This window comes from Phyllostomus discolor, chromosome 14, assembly GCF_004126475.2.
Source record: "Phyllostomus discolor isolate MPI-MPIP mPhyDis1 chromosome 14, mPhyDis1.pri.v3, whole genome shotgun sequence".
Lineage (NCBI taxonomy): Eukaryota > Metazoa > Chordata > Mammalia > Chiroptera > Phyllostomidae > Phyllostomus > Phyllostomus discolor.
The window spans coordinates 12,420,793-12,436,707 of NC_040916.2; the positions used below are offsets into that span (position 1 = coordinate 12,420,793).

General features: G+C 50.4%; 1 protein-coding gene across 1 annotated transcript in view; it reads left to right on the forward strand.

The window, feature by feature from the left end:
* SMYD2 (SET and MYND domain containing 2) overlaps positions 1-15,915 on the forward strand; it is a 50,276-nt gene that overhangs the window by 23,904 nt on the left and 10,457 nt on the right. The window contains exons 3-6 of the mRNA XM_028531067.2: positions 5,794-5,904; positions 8,501-8,561; positions 9,250-9,374; positions 14,090-14,157. Coding sequence (XP_028386868.1) covers positions 5,794-5,904; positions 8,501-8,561; positions 9,250-9,374; positions 14,090-14,157 — 365 coding nt within the window. The remainder of the gene's footprint in view (positions 1-5,793; positions 5,905-8,500; positions 8,562-9,249; positions 9,375-14,089; positions 14,158-15,915) is intronic.

A 15,915-nucleotide genomic window follows, 5' to 3' on the forward strand; every position in this document is an offset into this window, starting at 1 on the left:
GGTCCCTAGTCCCTTACCTGGGCCTTTGTCACAGGGAGGCCCCACCCCCCTGCAGTCCTCCCGGGCTCAGCACCTCCCAGCAGAGGGTGGGACAGGAATGAAGATTCTCTGGTCCAGCATGTCCGTAGATAAGAAAACCGTGTCCACCGTGGCTGGGGGACCTGCTTAAGGCCACACAGTGGTGGAACTGGGACCAGCCTTGGACTGCCCAAGGAGCCCTGTCACCACTTCCCAACACTGTGCGGGTCCCCTTGGGCCCCCTCAGAGGAGAGGCTCCGTGGGAGTGGGTCAGCGAGAGAGAAGCGGCCTTTAGTGGAGGAGCCCCTGACAGTGTTTGCTTTGCCAGAAATCTCCCCGAGAGTGCCAGCCACACATTCCTCCCCAGGGAGGAATTCCGCTTTCCGGGGAGTGCGGGGTCTCAGGGGGTCCCAGGCACGCTGTTCACTCTCCCCAGACCCTTCTCGTGAACCTCAGTGCTTTAGGATCTTGCTGCATTTTATACAGTTTGGCCGTGTCTTGTCCCATTTCCTTTCTCCTCTTCATTCACTTCACTCAGCGTGATCCTGCCAGAGGAAGGGTTTTAATTGATGATGCATAAAAGGGTAATGGGAGGGAAATATGAATGAAATAGAAATCCCTTTTTAGTTAGGCTTGTTTTGTGATCTGTGTGTGTGTTTAATGAACTCTATTTACTTGTATAGGTATGCCTAGAAAGCTAAGTGTGTTGTTAACTCACTTAGACTTCATTAAATTGCGCCATGACATATTTAGGAGGGTAGTTTTAGAAAGTCAGTAGTTTTAGAGGAATCACTGGGGAGTAGAGCTTTCTAGGGTGTTATTTCTTAACATTAACAAATAGAAAAAACTGGTTGTGTTTTATTAATGAGGTGATGGGGTTGTGAGTGTTTTTGAGAGTAGGAAGGGGCATGCCATGGCTGGGATTTAAAAAAAAAAAAAAGCACAAGTGAGGCGCATGTGGCTAAAGATGTGAGAATGTCCTTGACTTGCATCACCCAGAAAAAAAATGGAAGTGTAGAAGATGTCTCAGACATGGTCATGTGACCCTGTCGTGGTCATGGGTGACGAGTGAATGGGGCCAGAGTCCTAGGTTCCGTCTGGGTTCAATTCACTTTGGTCTGGCAAACACAAGAAGCATCTTAAACGCAGCCATTCATTTTTATATAATGTTTAGAAGCATTTTTGCGTGTCTTAGAGTAGGAAAAAGTGTATGAATGACTGAGTGCACCCCATCACTCTTACGGGGACCACGAGACAAAGCACGTGTCCTCGTGAGGAGGGTCCAGCGGCGTTGGTCATCATGGTGGGAGCCGGTCAGTGCGCACCTGCTTCCGTTTGCTCTCCTCCTCTCGAAGGCAATGGCAGTGGGAAGCAGAAATCGGATGGCATTGTCTCCCTCGTCCACATGTGAGGGAAGCCCGTAGACCTGAGGACCAGTGGGCTGAGTCTGGTTTGAAGGCCCCATGAGAACTAGAGAGATATCAAATGCGACAATTAGAGAAGGGGACTTGGCAGGAAAAGCCCAGTGGCCTGAGCCAGAAAGACAATGTGTCCTTCGCTCTGCAGGCAACTGGATGACCTAACAACCCCTCTTCTCTTCCAGGGCTGGAGATTTGGTGCACCGCGAGACAATTTTGCAACTCTTTATGCATCTCTAAGCTTTTGTGTCCATGCACAGAAAGGAAAGTCATGCAGAGCCGTTAGTCCATTGGCTGAAAACGAATTAGAAGTTTAAAGGTACAAAAAGAATCCATATCTTACTTTTACATAAATTTACTTGTTTAAGTTTAGTGCACGAATAATCTGTGCTTCTTATAGAAGACTCAGAAAGTCTGGACTGCGAAAGCAGGAAGAGTACCCGTAATCTAGCCTTTCCAGAGAAAGTCACAGGTAAAGCTTTGGTATAAAGCTCTCTGAATCTTTCCTGTGCACTTATTTGTATATTATTTTTCTGGAAAATTGGATTCGAGTTTACATAAAATGTTATAAAGATTGCAATCAGGGCAGGAGTAATAGCTTGAATTTTGAAGAAAAATAGGATTAAAGGTTTTAGAAAAACTGACAAATGTTTTAAAAAGCAGAAAGGGTTGCAAAATCACTCTGTGTACAAAGCAAGTGCTAATACTATATATATAGTATTATATGGTATATATAGTATACCATATAATATGGTGTATATATAATATATACCATATATGGTACACCATATTATATGGTATATATATCATATATGGTATATATTATATATACACCATATTATATGGTATACTATACGGTATATATGGTATATATATATATAGTATTATATATATGAAGGCTAGTCTAATTTTTCCTATTTTGTCCAAGCTGATTGTTTATAGTATCTTATGTGTAAAACTGGGGCACATTCCCTCTGTCAGGTTCTCCAAGATAATGTGGGCCATCACCTTTCAACGGAGAGTGAAAACTTACCATTATTCTGATCAGTTCCCTTGAAGAAACTTATTCTCGGGGTGCTGCCCTCCCCGGAAGTTGCCCAGCGCCCTGCTTTAACTGCTCGGTGGGATTGCATCACATCCTGGGTGCTCCTGCTTCTACCTCGTGGTCTCAGGAAAGCACAAACTGCAGAAAGTCAAAGATTTCATCTCCCGTCCTTGCCTCAAGGGTCAGTGGCAGAGCTTATTGAAGGAATGTGTGAATGAATGAATGAATGAGTGAACGGACCCGTCACCCAGCAGTTACCACCGTCCCCCTGAGGGGGCGCCGTGTGTGCCAGGCACTGTCCTGAGTGCTCCTTGTGGGTGAGCAGATTCGATCCTCACACGTCCCTGTGCAGTGACAGGAAGGCCTGATTATCCTTTGAAGGTCCCATGTTTCTCGGTAGTCTTCAAGCTTTGCATCTGATTATCGCCGCTGGAAGGTGTAAGATCACAGGCTCAGAACTCTGGACCTGTTAAGTAACTTAGGGATCATGTTATTTGCAGCCGCGGCCGCGGCAGCAAAGGTACTGAGAGGCCTGACCTGTGCCCCAGAGCTGCTGCCCTGCAGGGCAGGCACGGGAACGCAGGCTTCCGGACCCTGGACCAGCATCCCGCCTGCCCGACAACCCTCTGCTCCTAGAGCGCTCCTTGCAGTTAGGGTGCCCTCTGTTTGAGGGCGTTTACATCAGTAAAGGTCAACATGGTGTGTTCTGTATAGCAACACTTACTTTGTGCTAAGTGTGTTGATATATAATGAATAAATCACATTAAGAAATGTTAATATTAAACTTTTTTCTCCCAGGGGGTCGTTGCTGTTAAACAATAGAGACCTCACCTACAGTTCAGAAAACCAACATCTTTTTTTTTCCTCTTATTTATTTTTAGAGAGAGGGGAAGGGAGGGAGAAAGAGGAGAGAAGGGGGCAGTTGCCTCTCATATGGCCCCTATTGGGGACCTGGCCCACAACACAGGCATGTGCCCTGACTGGGAATCAAACCAGCGGCCTTTTGGTTCTCAGGTACGTGCTCAATCCACTGAGCCACACCAGCCAGGGCAGAAAACCAGCATCTTAAAGGCCCTGTTAAGAAGGCCTTTGCTTAGAGATCCCGGGGTCATATGGACACTGCTTCGCAGGTGTTGATTACACATCTGTCCCCAGCAGGTGTGTTCTCCCTATTCCTCAGTATCCTCGGGCTGGAAGCCCTCTTTTCTCTCTCTCTCTCTCCTCCCCTCTCTCTCCCTCTCTCTCTGCTTTGCATCTGAGGAGGGAGCTGGTTTGCCTGCAGGGAGCCGGGCCTACCTGTTCCTACCTCTTGACCTCATCACTGTGCTCTTTATTTTAGGCTTTCGCTATAAACAGATCCCCTTCTCCCTTGTGTATAATCTTGCCATTTCTTTGTCTGCCTGCTGTTAGGTATATTTGGCATGGTGTTATTTAACTCTGCAGATCATGTAGGCACAGACCTTGAGCCAAGGGTCTGTGTCACGTACTGCATTAAATCATTGAGTGACACTGTGTCCTTCCTTCGTGGGAGGCAGGTGGAGGGGAGGAGGTAGGGAGATGTCTCCATTCATTCAGCAGCTTTATTGCGTGCCTAGGGAAAGTCAGGCGCTGTTCTAGGTCCCAGGGTTATAGGTGGGAACAAAAGAGACAAAGTTCCTTTACTTCCGTGGGGGAGGAATACTAAGCCAGAAACTAACACATATGTAATTTATCAGGTGGTGGGAAGTTCTAAGAGGAAACAGGAAGTGCTGTTTTGGGCCGGGTGTTCATGGCAGGTGTCTTGAACAGGTGCCCTTGGAGCAGAGACATGGAGTGGGGGGCGGGATACAGGTATCTAGGAGAAGAAGGCTCCAGCCGGGAAATGCAGCACGTGAGAGAGGTCTTGAGGCAGGACCACGTTTGTTTGCTTGAGGGACCACAAGGAGAGTGTGGGGCCCATGTGCTCAGGAGCCGGTGGGGGTTGTGGGGGGGTGGCTCCCTTCACCTGTGGCCTCCCAGGTCCTCTCAGACTTTGCCTTTTGCTCTGAGCTGAGACGCCATCAGAAGGCTCTGCACCCAGAGGTGGCACGAGCTGAGTTTCGTTGAGCAGGTGGGTGGGGCCGGCTGCGCTGCTGGCCACTGTCGGTGGGGGTCTGGGGTCGAAGGCGAGGTTAGTGCTGCAGGGAGAGGCGGTGGTTCAACAGAGCGGTGAATGCGGGGTGCGAGGGAGACTGAGCTGGCAGGGAGGACTCCAGGTGCCTGGTCTGAGCATCCGAAAGAAAGCACTTGCCGTGTCTGAGGAAAGCCCGAGGGAAGAACGGACAGCACCCACCTCCACCGGGAGGAAGAGTGCCTGGAGACTGCCATCCGTGTACAAACGTGCTCTGATGTTCCCCAGATAAAATATGGGCCCCTCCCCCCTGCACCCCGCAAAGCCCCCATGCCTCCCCGTTCCCGTGTCTCCCTCCCTCCCTCTCTCTGAGTCCACTGCCAGCAGCCTGTCACCCCTCACGCTGCCACACCTGGTGTTTGTCAGAGTCGGCGATGACCTCCACGGTGTCACCTCTCAGTCACCCCACACCGACCCTGTCACCAGCGCTGCCCTGGGCACTCCCTCCCCACTCCTCGCTTTCTCCCATGGCGTCCACAGCATCTCGTGCCCTTGACCTCCCCCAGTCTTCCCGGACCCCATGGCCTCTCCACCCTTCCCATCCTGAGTGTGTGTGTCCTACACCCTCACCCAGGACATAGAAGCTTCAAGACATGGCAGAGAAAGGAAAACCTTTCCCGTTTTATTGAGTCTTCAGGCAGTCCGTAGGGGCCCCCAGCAGACTCCCTGCGGGCCCTTCACGAGGCCCCCCCCCCCCCCCCGCCCCGTGTCTTGTTTCTGTCCCTATCAGAGGGGACGAGTTTCTGGGCACCAGCCCGGTTGTGTGCCCTGAAGTGAGACCAGAGCCAGAACAGAGGGCCACATCCACGGCTCGTACCCAAAGCCCTCGCCAAGGTGCCTCCACAGCTTCCCGGGTACAGAGAGGCGGGCGGGCGGGCGTGTCGTCTGGGATGACCAGAGGCTGCAGAAGGATGCAAGACGCTCGTGAATAAACACAAAGCGAATTTTCGCATCCTGGCGACCTTGGCCAGGCCTGAGTGCATGTTATGCAACCATATCTACCTTAAAGGATGTTTTTTATCTCCAGCCGTTGTGAGCATCATCCTGTTTTCCAAAAGGAAACACATTTCACTTGACCTCAGCCGGGGGGACTTGTTGCATCCTCTCTTCTCAAACTTCGTTCCAGTATGTGTGTGTTCAGAAACTTTTTTTAACCTTCCCAGAAAGAAGACTGGCCCATGCACAAGCTGGAATGCTCTCCCATGGTTGTTTTCGGGGAGAGCTGGAGTCCCTCCGAGACCGTGAGGCTCACGGCAAGGATCCTGGCCAAACAGGTGAGGGCGCGGGATGCCGTTCAAGTGCATTTCATTTTGTGTTTGTTGTTTTCCTTAAAGGTCAGAGGGACGAGTAACTGGCCGATGGTGAGCATTTCTTGTTAATCCTTCCTGGACTCCATTCCCCGTCGCATCCATGTGGGCGGGGCTGGGAACAGAGCTCCAGCTGCAAGCTGGTTTGCCACTCGCCCTCTGCAACAGGGTGTCGCTCACCCCAGGCCAGGAGCAGGGCCCCAGCTATTACACTGTACACCTTTTTAATGAGATAGGATCACATAGAAAAACACGGCTTTTCAAGGCATGAACAACGGATTGAAAACAGTGAGTGCATCGTAGGGAACCAGACCGGCCTGCGGAGCACTGAGGTTCCCCTCTCCTCCCCGACTCCAAGAGGGCACCCTGTGCCCCCTGGCCCGTACAGTGTCCTGCCCTTCTTGTCTCCCTATGAGCCCTGTCTGTCTAGGCAGGGGAGGGGTGGGATGGAGCAACAGGGGTGGGGGGGAGCAGGCGGGCAAAGGAGAAGAGAAAGCAGTGGGCAAGGAGAAGCTGAGGGAACATGGCGGTTGACAACCGGTTCCTCCAAAGATGATGGTGGAACAGCCCGGCTGTTCCTCCTTGTTCGCTCGGTCCTTACTGATCACCGGTTAGTGAGACGCCTGATCTCCAAAGGACTGAGCTAAAAAGGGGGCAGGGAGCCACCTGGGACCTGTCCTTGAGACACAGTGAAATAGGCCACGGGAGACTTACAAGGTATTTTTGTCCATGGAGCTGCCTGCTAGTAAGCAGTTGGTGGCAGAGCCTGTGTACTGTAAATCTTTTTTATTTTTAATTTATCTTTAGAAAGAGGGAAAGGGAGGGAGAAAGGGAGAGAAACATCAATGTGTGAGAGATACATCGATCGATGCCCATCACACACCCCCAACCGGGGATCTGGCCTGCAACCCAGGCATGTGTCCTGACTGGGAATCGAACCGGTGACCTTTCAGTTCACAGACCAGTGCTCAATCCACTGAACCACACCAGCCAGAGCTAAATCTTTTAAAGCTGAAATTTCATCCACCTCTTCTTTATGCATCCCCCCTTTTAAAACGTTTTTTTTTTTAATCTAAGCCAAATGTGATCTTAACGATTACCACATACCTGACCCCAGACTAAGTTGGGATCCCGGGCCGTGTAAACAGAAGTAGGTCATTTCCGAACTCTGAGCTCACCATTCCGTTATGCTCAGCCGGGGTCAGGTGCTTGCCGAAATGCCACTGCGCCTGCCCAGGGGAGCCAGAGGCATTCAGGGTGCCTGCAGAAGGAGGTGGAGTCATCAGACCAGTTTTCCCTGGAGGAGGTGAATTCTTGGATTCTAGCAGTCATCTTTAAGCACAGGCAGAGCACTTGGTCAGAAGGGAAGGGTAGGGGGAGCTGGTGTGACTTGGGGAGGCATCCGGGTAAACGAGCCATCGAACTAGATCCGTGAGCACCCAGGGAGGGCTGGCTGACCAAGCTGCTCGCTCCCCCACCCCCCACTCAGCGATGTTATTTATAGCGTTGTGGTTAAGAATGCCGAAGAAGCTGGTGCACTTTCCTGAATGAAAAGCTTTCCCAGGCAAAGTGAACTACTAATCTTACAGAAACGTGCCCCGTGAATGGAAGATTTCTGCTCCCCAAAGGAACTGTTGAAACGTTTCCGCACCAGGAGGCTCCTCCGCGTGCTATGATGAGTTTATACCCGTTTCATTCAACTGTTATTATAATTACTGCCACTCCTAATAGTCCATTAAATGAAAAGTTACCTGGCCACATTTTCATCTCCCTAGGACGCGGTGATTAAAAAAACAGACCATTTGTATTCCAGTAGCTTGCAAAGGATTAGGGGAGACAGGCCACCCAACTTCCAGGGGGAAGCTTAACATGTTAACTAGAGAGGTGAGAGCGCCCTGGTAGACCACCTGTATCCCCAAATTGAATAGCCAGATGACAAAGACGTGCCTCGGGCCAGCTCTTGAGCTCTGCGTTTGAACTCTTGTCAACACCAAGTTTATTCATGTCCTCAAAGCCTGGCGGGTTTACTATTGTTAGCTCCTCTCGGGATGTCTAGAACAAAGGCAGCAACACATTTAAAGCGGATCTGGGCTCACAGACGCAACCCAAAGTGTTCCCTTTGAAACACGGAATTGGAGATCATTTTAGCTTATGCTTAAAGAAAGTGTAAAATGGATGGGGGGTTTGATTTTGTTCCTTTTCAGAAGGAGAAATAATCAATCGGCCGGTTCATCTGTAGACTCAGTCCTTTTCAAGTCTGGGCCCTAAAAAGTTGTTTTCTAGCCGCAGCTCTTTCCCATAACAAGCATTTCTGAGCCTACTGTGTGCATAGCATTATCGGGGTGTTGGGAACACAGCAGACGCTTTAACAAGCTTTTCAAAGGAGTCTTTGGGATTCGGACCTCGGGCCCACGCTCTCAGAGCCCCAGCGGCGGATTCTTGGAGGGCTCGCTCTGCTTCACGGAGAACTGTTGCTTTTTCTTCATGTCGGTGTAAAAGCGACAGCGCCTTTTGCCCTGGTCGCTAAAACCTGTACCTGTGTGATTTCTTCCCCAATTACTAGAAAAGCCACCCGGAGAGGACGCCTTCCGAGAAACTGCTGGCCGTGACGGAGTTCGAATCCCGTAAGTGTCTGGGACCGGCTGAGGAGCATTTTACCTCCACCTCTAACGCGGACGAGGCAGGACGGGAGACAGGAAGGGACAGTCTGTCTTAGTGCTGCTGGTGGCTTTATAATCAGTCGCTTTTATTTGGGCTTCTGTGCTCGTTTGGAAAATGATTAACTTTTTTTGTCTGAGCGGACAGGATTATTCAGAAGTAATTAAGGGGAAGGAGGAGCTCGAGGAATGAACGATCGCACCCCGAGCTCTCTCCTGTGTGCCCTCCTGGCACGCAGAGTATTTCTGGATCTCGGCTGAATTGCAGCCCTGCAAACAGCTGACGTCCTTGATGAAAGACTTTAAATCAGGAGCTCTCCAGCTTCTTGACCGTGACACAGATTGCAGGGCCAGCGTGGGTGGGGGTGGGGGCAGCTAGAGTGCTCTGAGGCTGCTTCTCAGACATCGCCACGCATCTCCAACCTCGTGGCTAATTTCACGTCCTGCGTGACTTCCGGTTGTCAGAGGAAGAGAAGGAAGAAGTGGCATGCTTCTCTTCCCCTCGGGGTCATCAGTTAGACCAGGTGATGGGCAAGAATATTGCGGGGGGCTCCACATATTTTTCCCCTCTCCTCCCTGCCATTTATAGTCAGAGAAGGGTATAGCCAAAATCCAGAGTTTTCTCCCTGGTGAACAACGGCGTGTCTCTCCACAGATCTGGATAAACTAGACAACGAGAAGAAGGATTTGATTCAGAGTGACATTTCTGCTCTCCATCGCTTTTACTCCAAGCACCTCGAGTTCCCCGACAACCAGAGCCTGGTGACACTCTTCGCACAGGTGAGGACGCAGCCTCAGGTGACGCCGGGTGTAGCTTTTCCCCGCCCACGCGCCTGGTCCCCACGCACACTCAGTGCCTCTGTGAAGACAAGGTTCTGGACCTGCTGGACCCTGTTTCTCACGACCTTGCTAGGTGACCTTGAGCATGTCAGGGTTGGCTCTGGATGGGCCCTCAAGTTGATGGGGGGAGCTCAGGAGGTTCACCCTCCCTCTGCCTCTAGTCATGGTAAGAACAGACGTGTGGCCGTGCCCCAGCACCACAGCACACAGTAGGCCCCTTGAAAAGACCACTTGCGGGTCCTACATGAATCTTTACTTTTCTCCTCTTAAACCTTCCACTCTGAGAGCAGTGTTTTCTATTCCGGCCGACACTGTCCTGGTAAAGCAGAGGCCAACACAGATGCCCTCACGGCAGAGGCTCTCTCTGACGGCCCTGGGAGGGACCGTCCACAGGGAGGAGCCCTGGGGGGCCTGGGCACCGGGAGCCTTGTCAGAAGTCTCTGGAGAAGCCTAGGTTTACCGAAAGCTAATTTAATACAGAATTAGATAAGTTTCTACACAAGACCAACTTCCAAGCAATCGGAGAGCTGCCAGGCAGCCATGGGGAAGGCTACGGCTGGGTTCATTTAGAGCAGAGGAGAAAGTGCAGCTGGCACTCGAGCCTTCGTGAGACTGCGAGGGTGGCCCTTCCTGGCACACCTGCCACGTGGGACTTCTCTCCCCAATACAGTTGTGTTTCCCCTGCGAGCTGCACATGTCACTGAAGGGGACCTTCCCAGAGAGAGAAACACCGGGATACTGCCCCCGGGTACAAGGAGCTACATTCCCCTGCCCGAACCTTCCTGTCTAGACACGTGAGAGAGCTCGGGAGGAAAGTCACACATTGTTCTTAGACCGGAATAAGCATCGCCTGTGTACCCCTTGGCCCATTGGTTACATTTCCAGGCATGCACCCCCAGGAAGCAGTCAGAGATGATGGGCACAGGCGGGCCTGCCATTTTTTCTTGTGGGGTTCTCTTTAAAGCCAAAAAAATAGAAGGAAAGAAAAAGGAAATATTATAAATGGCCGCCGGTAAGAGTCTGGTAAACAAATTATGGCATATACTGTAAGTTATAGTTTAAAAAATGTCTGAAGACATGGACAACCATTGATGATGAAACATTAAGTGCAAAAGCAAGATAAAAATGTGTCCGGTATGAGAATACCCATGCGTATGTGAATAACAAGTAAGTGGAAGTTCACAGTTGGTCGTCTGCTGAGCTGTGGAAAATCTGTGCTTTTTTTGCTGGATGATTTTCTAGATTTCCTACAATGTGCATGTGCCACTTAAGAAAATACTGAAAAGAAGAAAAAGATGAAAAAGCACCCACAATTCTCCCACTGTAAAATTACATACAGGAAGGCAGAAGGGAGTCTTTAAGCCCCAGGAGTACGATCATTAACCCTGGGAGGGCTTCCCTGGCGAACAGATGTGTCGCTATTGTGTGACTGTCCACTAGAAAACAGCGCTGTTGCTCATTCAGAGCAAAATGGGTCCAAGTTATGACTATTAAAGCAGTAATAATGAAAACCTTCCTGTTTTTTATGTTATCATGGTTTACAAGATACTTTTCTAAGCATCCTAAAACAGTGGATTTTGGTACTAATGGGAAGTTGAGGTATTGACTTCTCTTACTTTTTTTTCAAACACGAGGGAAGTGACTTTTTCTCTGGGTTAGATGAAGCATGGTTATGGGAGAAAGCAGAAGAGGTGAAATAAATATAAGCATCTTCTCCTCACTTCTAGCTGTGAAAAAAAAAGATAATTTTCCCCCCAAGACAGCAGTGCCTGCTGATGGGACTTCTCAGTGGTGATATAATAGGTATGGGGCCATATTTTCATAATAAAAAAACCAAGGCACTTGATCCCATAAGCAAAAGTATATTCGTGGTGAAAATGACTCAGAGTCTTTGAATTTTGAACTGACTCAGAAAAATCGAGGAGACAGATCACACACACATATATTCACTCTGACACACATAACCATACATAATTCCTTCCTTCATAGACTTCATATTCATCAAATCATAATATCCACCCTGAGACTGTGTGCACACACAAATACCCACACATATCTTTTTCATATGTAAATTTGGAAAGGGATATTCAGTAGCCCCAAAGAAAACTCTGAAGCAAAAATGACAGGCGCTGCCCCAGCCTCCCACCACGCTCCGGCCCCGCCCCTCAGCCCCTGAGCCCTCGTTCCTCTCCAGGTCACGGGTCACGGGAGGGTGGCGCGGGTTACCCTGCGGCCCAGCCGCAGCTGGCAGCGGGAGGTGCTGCCCTCCCACCACGGCCGGAGGTGCGTTCTGCTCACTGGGAACCCCTGCACGGCCGGGAAGTGTATTTCCGGTGTGCGGCCTCCATCCAGTCTGAGTGCTGATTACGAGAACAGCTTCGGCAAGGCATTTACGCCTGATTTGACTTGAAAAAAGGGACTGTGGCCCATGCATCTCTCTTAACACCCAAATTCGTGATTCTCCCCCTGGGATCTTTCAGAAGGCAGGGAAAGCTGACAGGAAAATCGCTGAGCAATTTGGCTTAAACACCATCACCGCCTCCAAGGAAGGAGCGGTGAGGACTGTGCTTCCAGGAGCCTTCGCACAGGAAGAAACACTCTGTCACAGTGAGCGGGGGAGGGCCGGGGGAGTGAAGCACCCCTTGGTCAGAGAGCCTTCCAGCCTGCAGGTGTTTGGAGGCGTGGACTGGTCCAGTTGAGCTCCACGCAGAGGAACAGACTAAGAAGCAAAGGAACAAATTTCCCAGCCCTCAAAGTTATCTGTCACTAGATCAGTTTTGAAAACTGTCGCTAAATTGTCTCATTCATTCTGCAAACATTTACTGTCGTCTTGTGGGTACCAGACGCTGCCGAGGCATGTGAGTGTCCGGTCGGAGGCTGTATGTATCAATAGATCATTCAGTACTTACTGTGGTGCTCTGTGTCCTGTATGCAGTCCATGCTCCAGGACACTTGTTGAATGAATGAAAATCCTAACTAAACTCTTACCTAATGTTGATTGATGGTCACTGCTGAACGGTGGTTGGTTAATCCCCGATGACAGAATAGGTTAGGGTATTGAAGTTGGCACAGAAAACAATGGTATGCCAAGTCATCCGTGTGGAAATGCCCGGCACCTCAGGTGTGGAAGACCGTGTTGTTCTACTGACCCTCGGTAATCTCAATTTGTATTGAAATTGGTTAAGTCCTGATTGTAAATATGTTGAATTGTAAAAACTGTAAGTCAAAGCCATCAGAGCCTTTACTTCTCTGTGTACCAAGATTAGTCTTTGACATTGGCCCTTTATAATTTTTTAAGTAAAGTCACCATGTTAGCCTTCATGGATCACAACGATTTTCAGAGAAACTTGGTGTAGTGTAAAGAAACGCATGTGTTTCCGACAACTTTGCAGTCAGAATGTCTAGTTGGAATTCCGACTCCTTGTTTTCCCACTTTTTACTTATGTGGCTTTGACAAGTTAGAGAATCACTGACCACCCTGAGCCTCAGTTTCCACATCCGTGAAATGGGTTATGCCAGAGTAGCACTGCAGACGTGAGGGGGGTAAATATGCAGCACCCAGCACAGGGCCTGGCCCAGAGTAAGTTCTCCGCGGGTGCCAGTTCTCAAGAGCCCATTCGTTGGCCTGAGATGTACCAGTGCGGTGTCTCCCGTGTCGGGGAGCCCGGGCCCCGCCCCCCCGGGTGAAATCCTTCCGCAGGCGCCCCTCCCAGACAGCCTTGCTAGTGGCTTGGAAGGAGCACAGCTCAGCACTTTAGGTGCTGGCTTTGGGCCAGTCGCTGCTCCTCCCTGACCGCAGTCTCGCCGTCTGAAAAGCAGAGTCTGAGCCCCCTTCCTGCTCTGAAACTTTAGATACAAATGAAAGCACCCCCGAACTGTCTCCCGACAGACTGGCTGTTTCCTGAGGGCACAGACTGGGGCGGGTTCAGCCTTTGTGCGCAGCGCCCACCCCATAAAAGTTCTCCATGAGTGTTTGCAAAAAAAAACCGCATTTATGGAGCAACATGAAATCGGGGGTGTGTATTCCTGAAAGCACTGGGGAAGACTTCCGGAATGGCGAGGGCTGCCCTTGGTCTTTTCCAGTGTAACGTCTTGTTTCAAGGATGGGCAAGCGGCCAGTGGTTGGTTGGGCTGGCCGTGAAGGGAGGTCTCAGCTCCTTAGCGCCAGGCCCCTCTGCCTCTCCAGGGGTGCACAGTTACATCGACCGTATTAAGGGCTTTGCTATTTACCACTTCCCCTGAGGAGATGGGTGATGTGCTACGTGACTTCGTTTTTAACGGGAGAAAGTCGAGGACACGGGACTCAGAGATGGACTCCGGATCACACTGCAGATAATGGGATTGTAACTCCCGTTCACATGTGCGGGCTTTAGTCCTTGGCTCATGGTGGTCTGTGGTTGGGTGGCGGCCGTGTGTAGGTGGGTAGGGTGCCAGGCTAAGGGGGTTGCCCCTGACAGTCCTGCTTTTATTTGCTTATACAAGAGGCTGATGGGTAAGTTTTGTTTGAACAAAAGATACTTGGCCAAAAGAAAGGATTTAAAGTCGCTAAACCAGAAGTTCTTTTTTGTTAACTTGTTAAAAGTCAGAAATTAACAAAATGATTTCTATCCAGACAAGATTACACTCATTTTTCTTCTCCCCCCTTCTCACCATAGGTTAACTGCAATGGCTTCACCATTGAAGATGAAGAACTTTCTCATTTGGGATCAGCAATATTTCCTGAGTAGGCTGGGTTTGACTTCGTTTCTTTTCTTTTTACTTACTTCACACTCATTTGATTTAAAAAAAAAATAACCTACCTAACTGCGTGTGTCAGACATGAAACTCTAAGTGAATTAAGACCCCCTTTTTAATTCCGCCAGATTTCAAAATGCTTCCCCTACGTTTAAGGATTCAAAGGTAGTTGTTAAGAGAACAGTTACTTGTTAAGTCCTGCTAGGTTGAGAGCTGTTATTAAAGAATATTTTATAATGTGCCCTGCTGGGAAATGTGCTTTTTTGCATACCTGTGGTTATGGAAATCTCTGGGTTTCTTGCACTCAGAATGAAACATTAATTGCCAACCAACAATTGCCCATAGGCTTAGGTGAAGAACGCAGGAGCTGCCTCTCCACCCGTCCTGGGTGGAAATGCCAGGGTAGACACAGTCCGGGGAAATGCCAGGGTAGACATGGTCCAGGGAGACGGTGCGCTGAAGCAGTGAGCCAGGAGGCAGTTTCCAAGCCCGGTGGGTCTCCCTACTTCAGGAATACTGCAGTAACTCCAGAAAGGCTGGCCAGCTGACAAATGGAGATCTTGACAGCTCCGACTTGAATGGGTCGCCAAGAATGGCTTTGCCATTGTCTTTTCTACGCGATGAGTCTTCTCAGAGTGCTTCAGTCCCCCGAAGTCGAGCCCTGGCTTCACAGAGGGGGGCGAGGGAGCCTTCCTGCACCCCCTGTCTGAGTTCATCCACGCGGTGGATTATTCTGTCCAGAGCGACATTGCTTAGTATTTATTTACTTTGGGTTGGAGCAGTTGTGGGACACCCGACTCCCCCATGTGTGCCTGGGTGACACGTGGGCTCCTGGGGTGTCTGGCCGGTGTCACCCAGCTCTGTGCTGCACGCAGGTCTGAAGGACAAAGAATCTGCACTAGTCCGAGTCTCCTAAGCAGTTGCCACGGGCTTCCCTGAACCCCAGAAACACAGTGTTTATTCCCAGGGGAATGAATAAACAGTGTCGCCTGCGGGTTTCTGAAGTCCATCCGACAGGGAGGAAAGAAGTGTTTTGGGAAGAAGCTCTTTTGGACTTCTGCCCTGGGGGAGAGGAAGGAGGAGGAGAGAAAGGCCCTCATGGAGGGGCTGGCACTGACTCCGTCAGACCTGCAATGAACTTGAATGGCTGTTCTCTCAGCTCCTTGGATAAGACTAGAAGCAGGTGCAGAGCGGTATTGTCTGAGGTTTCAGCGTTTTCAGCGACTGCCCAGAAAAGGACGACAGCAAGAGCAGGAGTGGCTTTAGGTTCTTGGCCTTCAGGGCATCCCCCCACCTTCCTTAAAAAGATGTCGAGGAGTCTGGCTCGAGTAGGAACACTTCATACCTCCTCTGCAGGATGGTTCTAGAAGTCTGCTCTGCCTTCACTAATGACTTTCAGTGCACCTGTCGATTGGATCTCCTGGGCCCCTGTCCCCTGAGCGGCACTTGGCCACCAGCCGGATGGGCTGTAATTCGTGGTGCAGGGGGCCCTCCCCAAGGCCGAGACAGGGAAGATGCTGCATGCTGTCCCAGGTTCAAGGCCAGCCCCAGACTTCACTCAGCCTTCTGAGCAACTGGGCAGTGGGGGAGGGCTGCCCCCACCCCCACCTGGTCCGAGACAAAACCTCAGGCAGCTCATCCTGGGCGGGCTTCGCAACCCCTGTGCCTTTTTTAAGTTTGGGGGCAAACAGGAGAGGGGCTTTGGTGGCCGAGGGTTCAGGCAAGTGCCAGCGGCCACCAGAGCAAT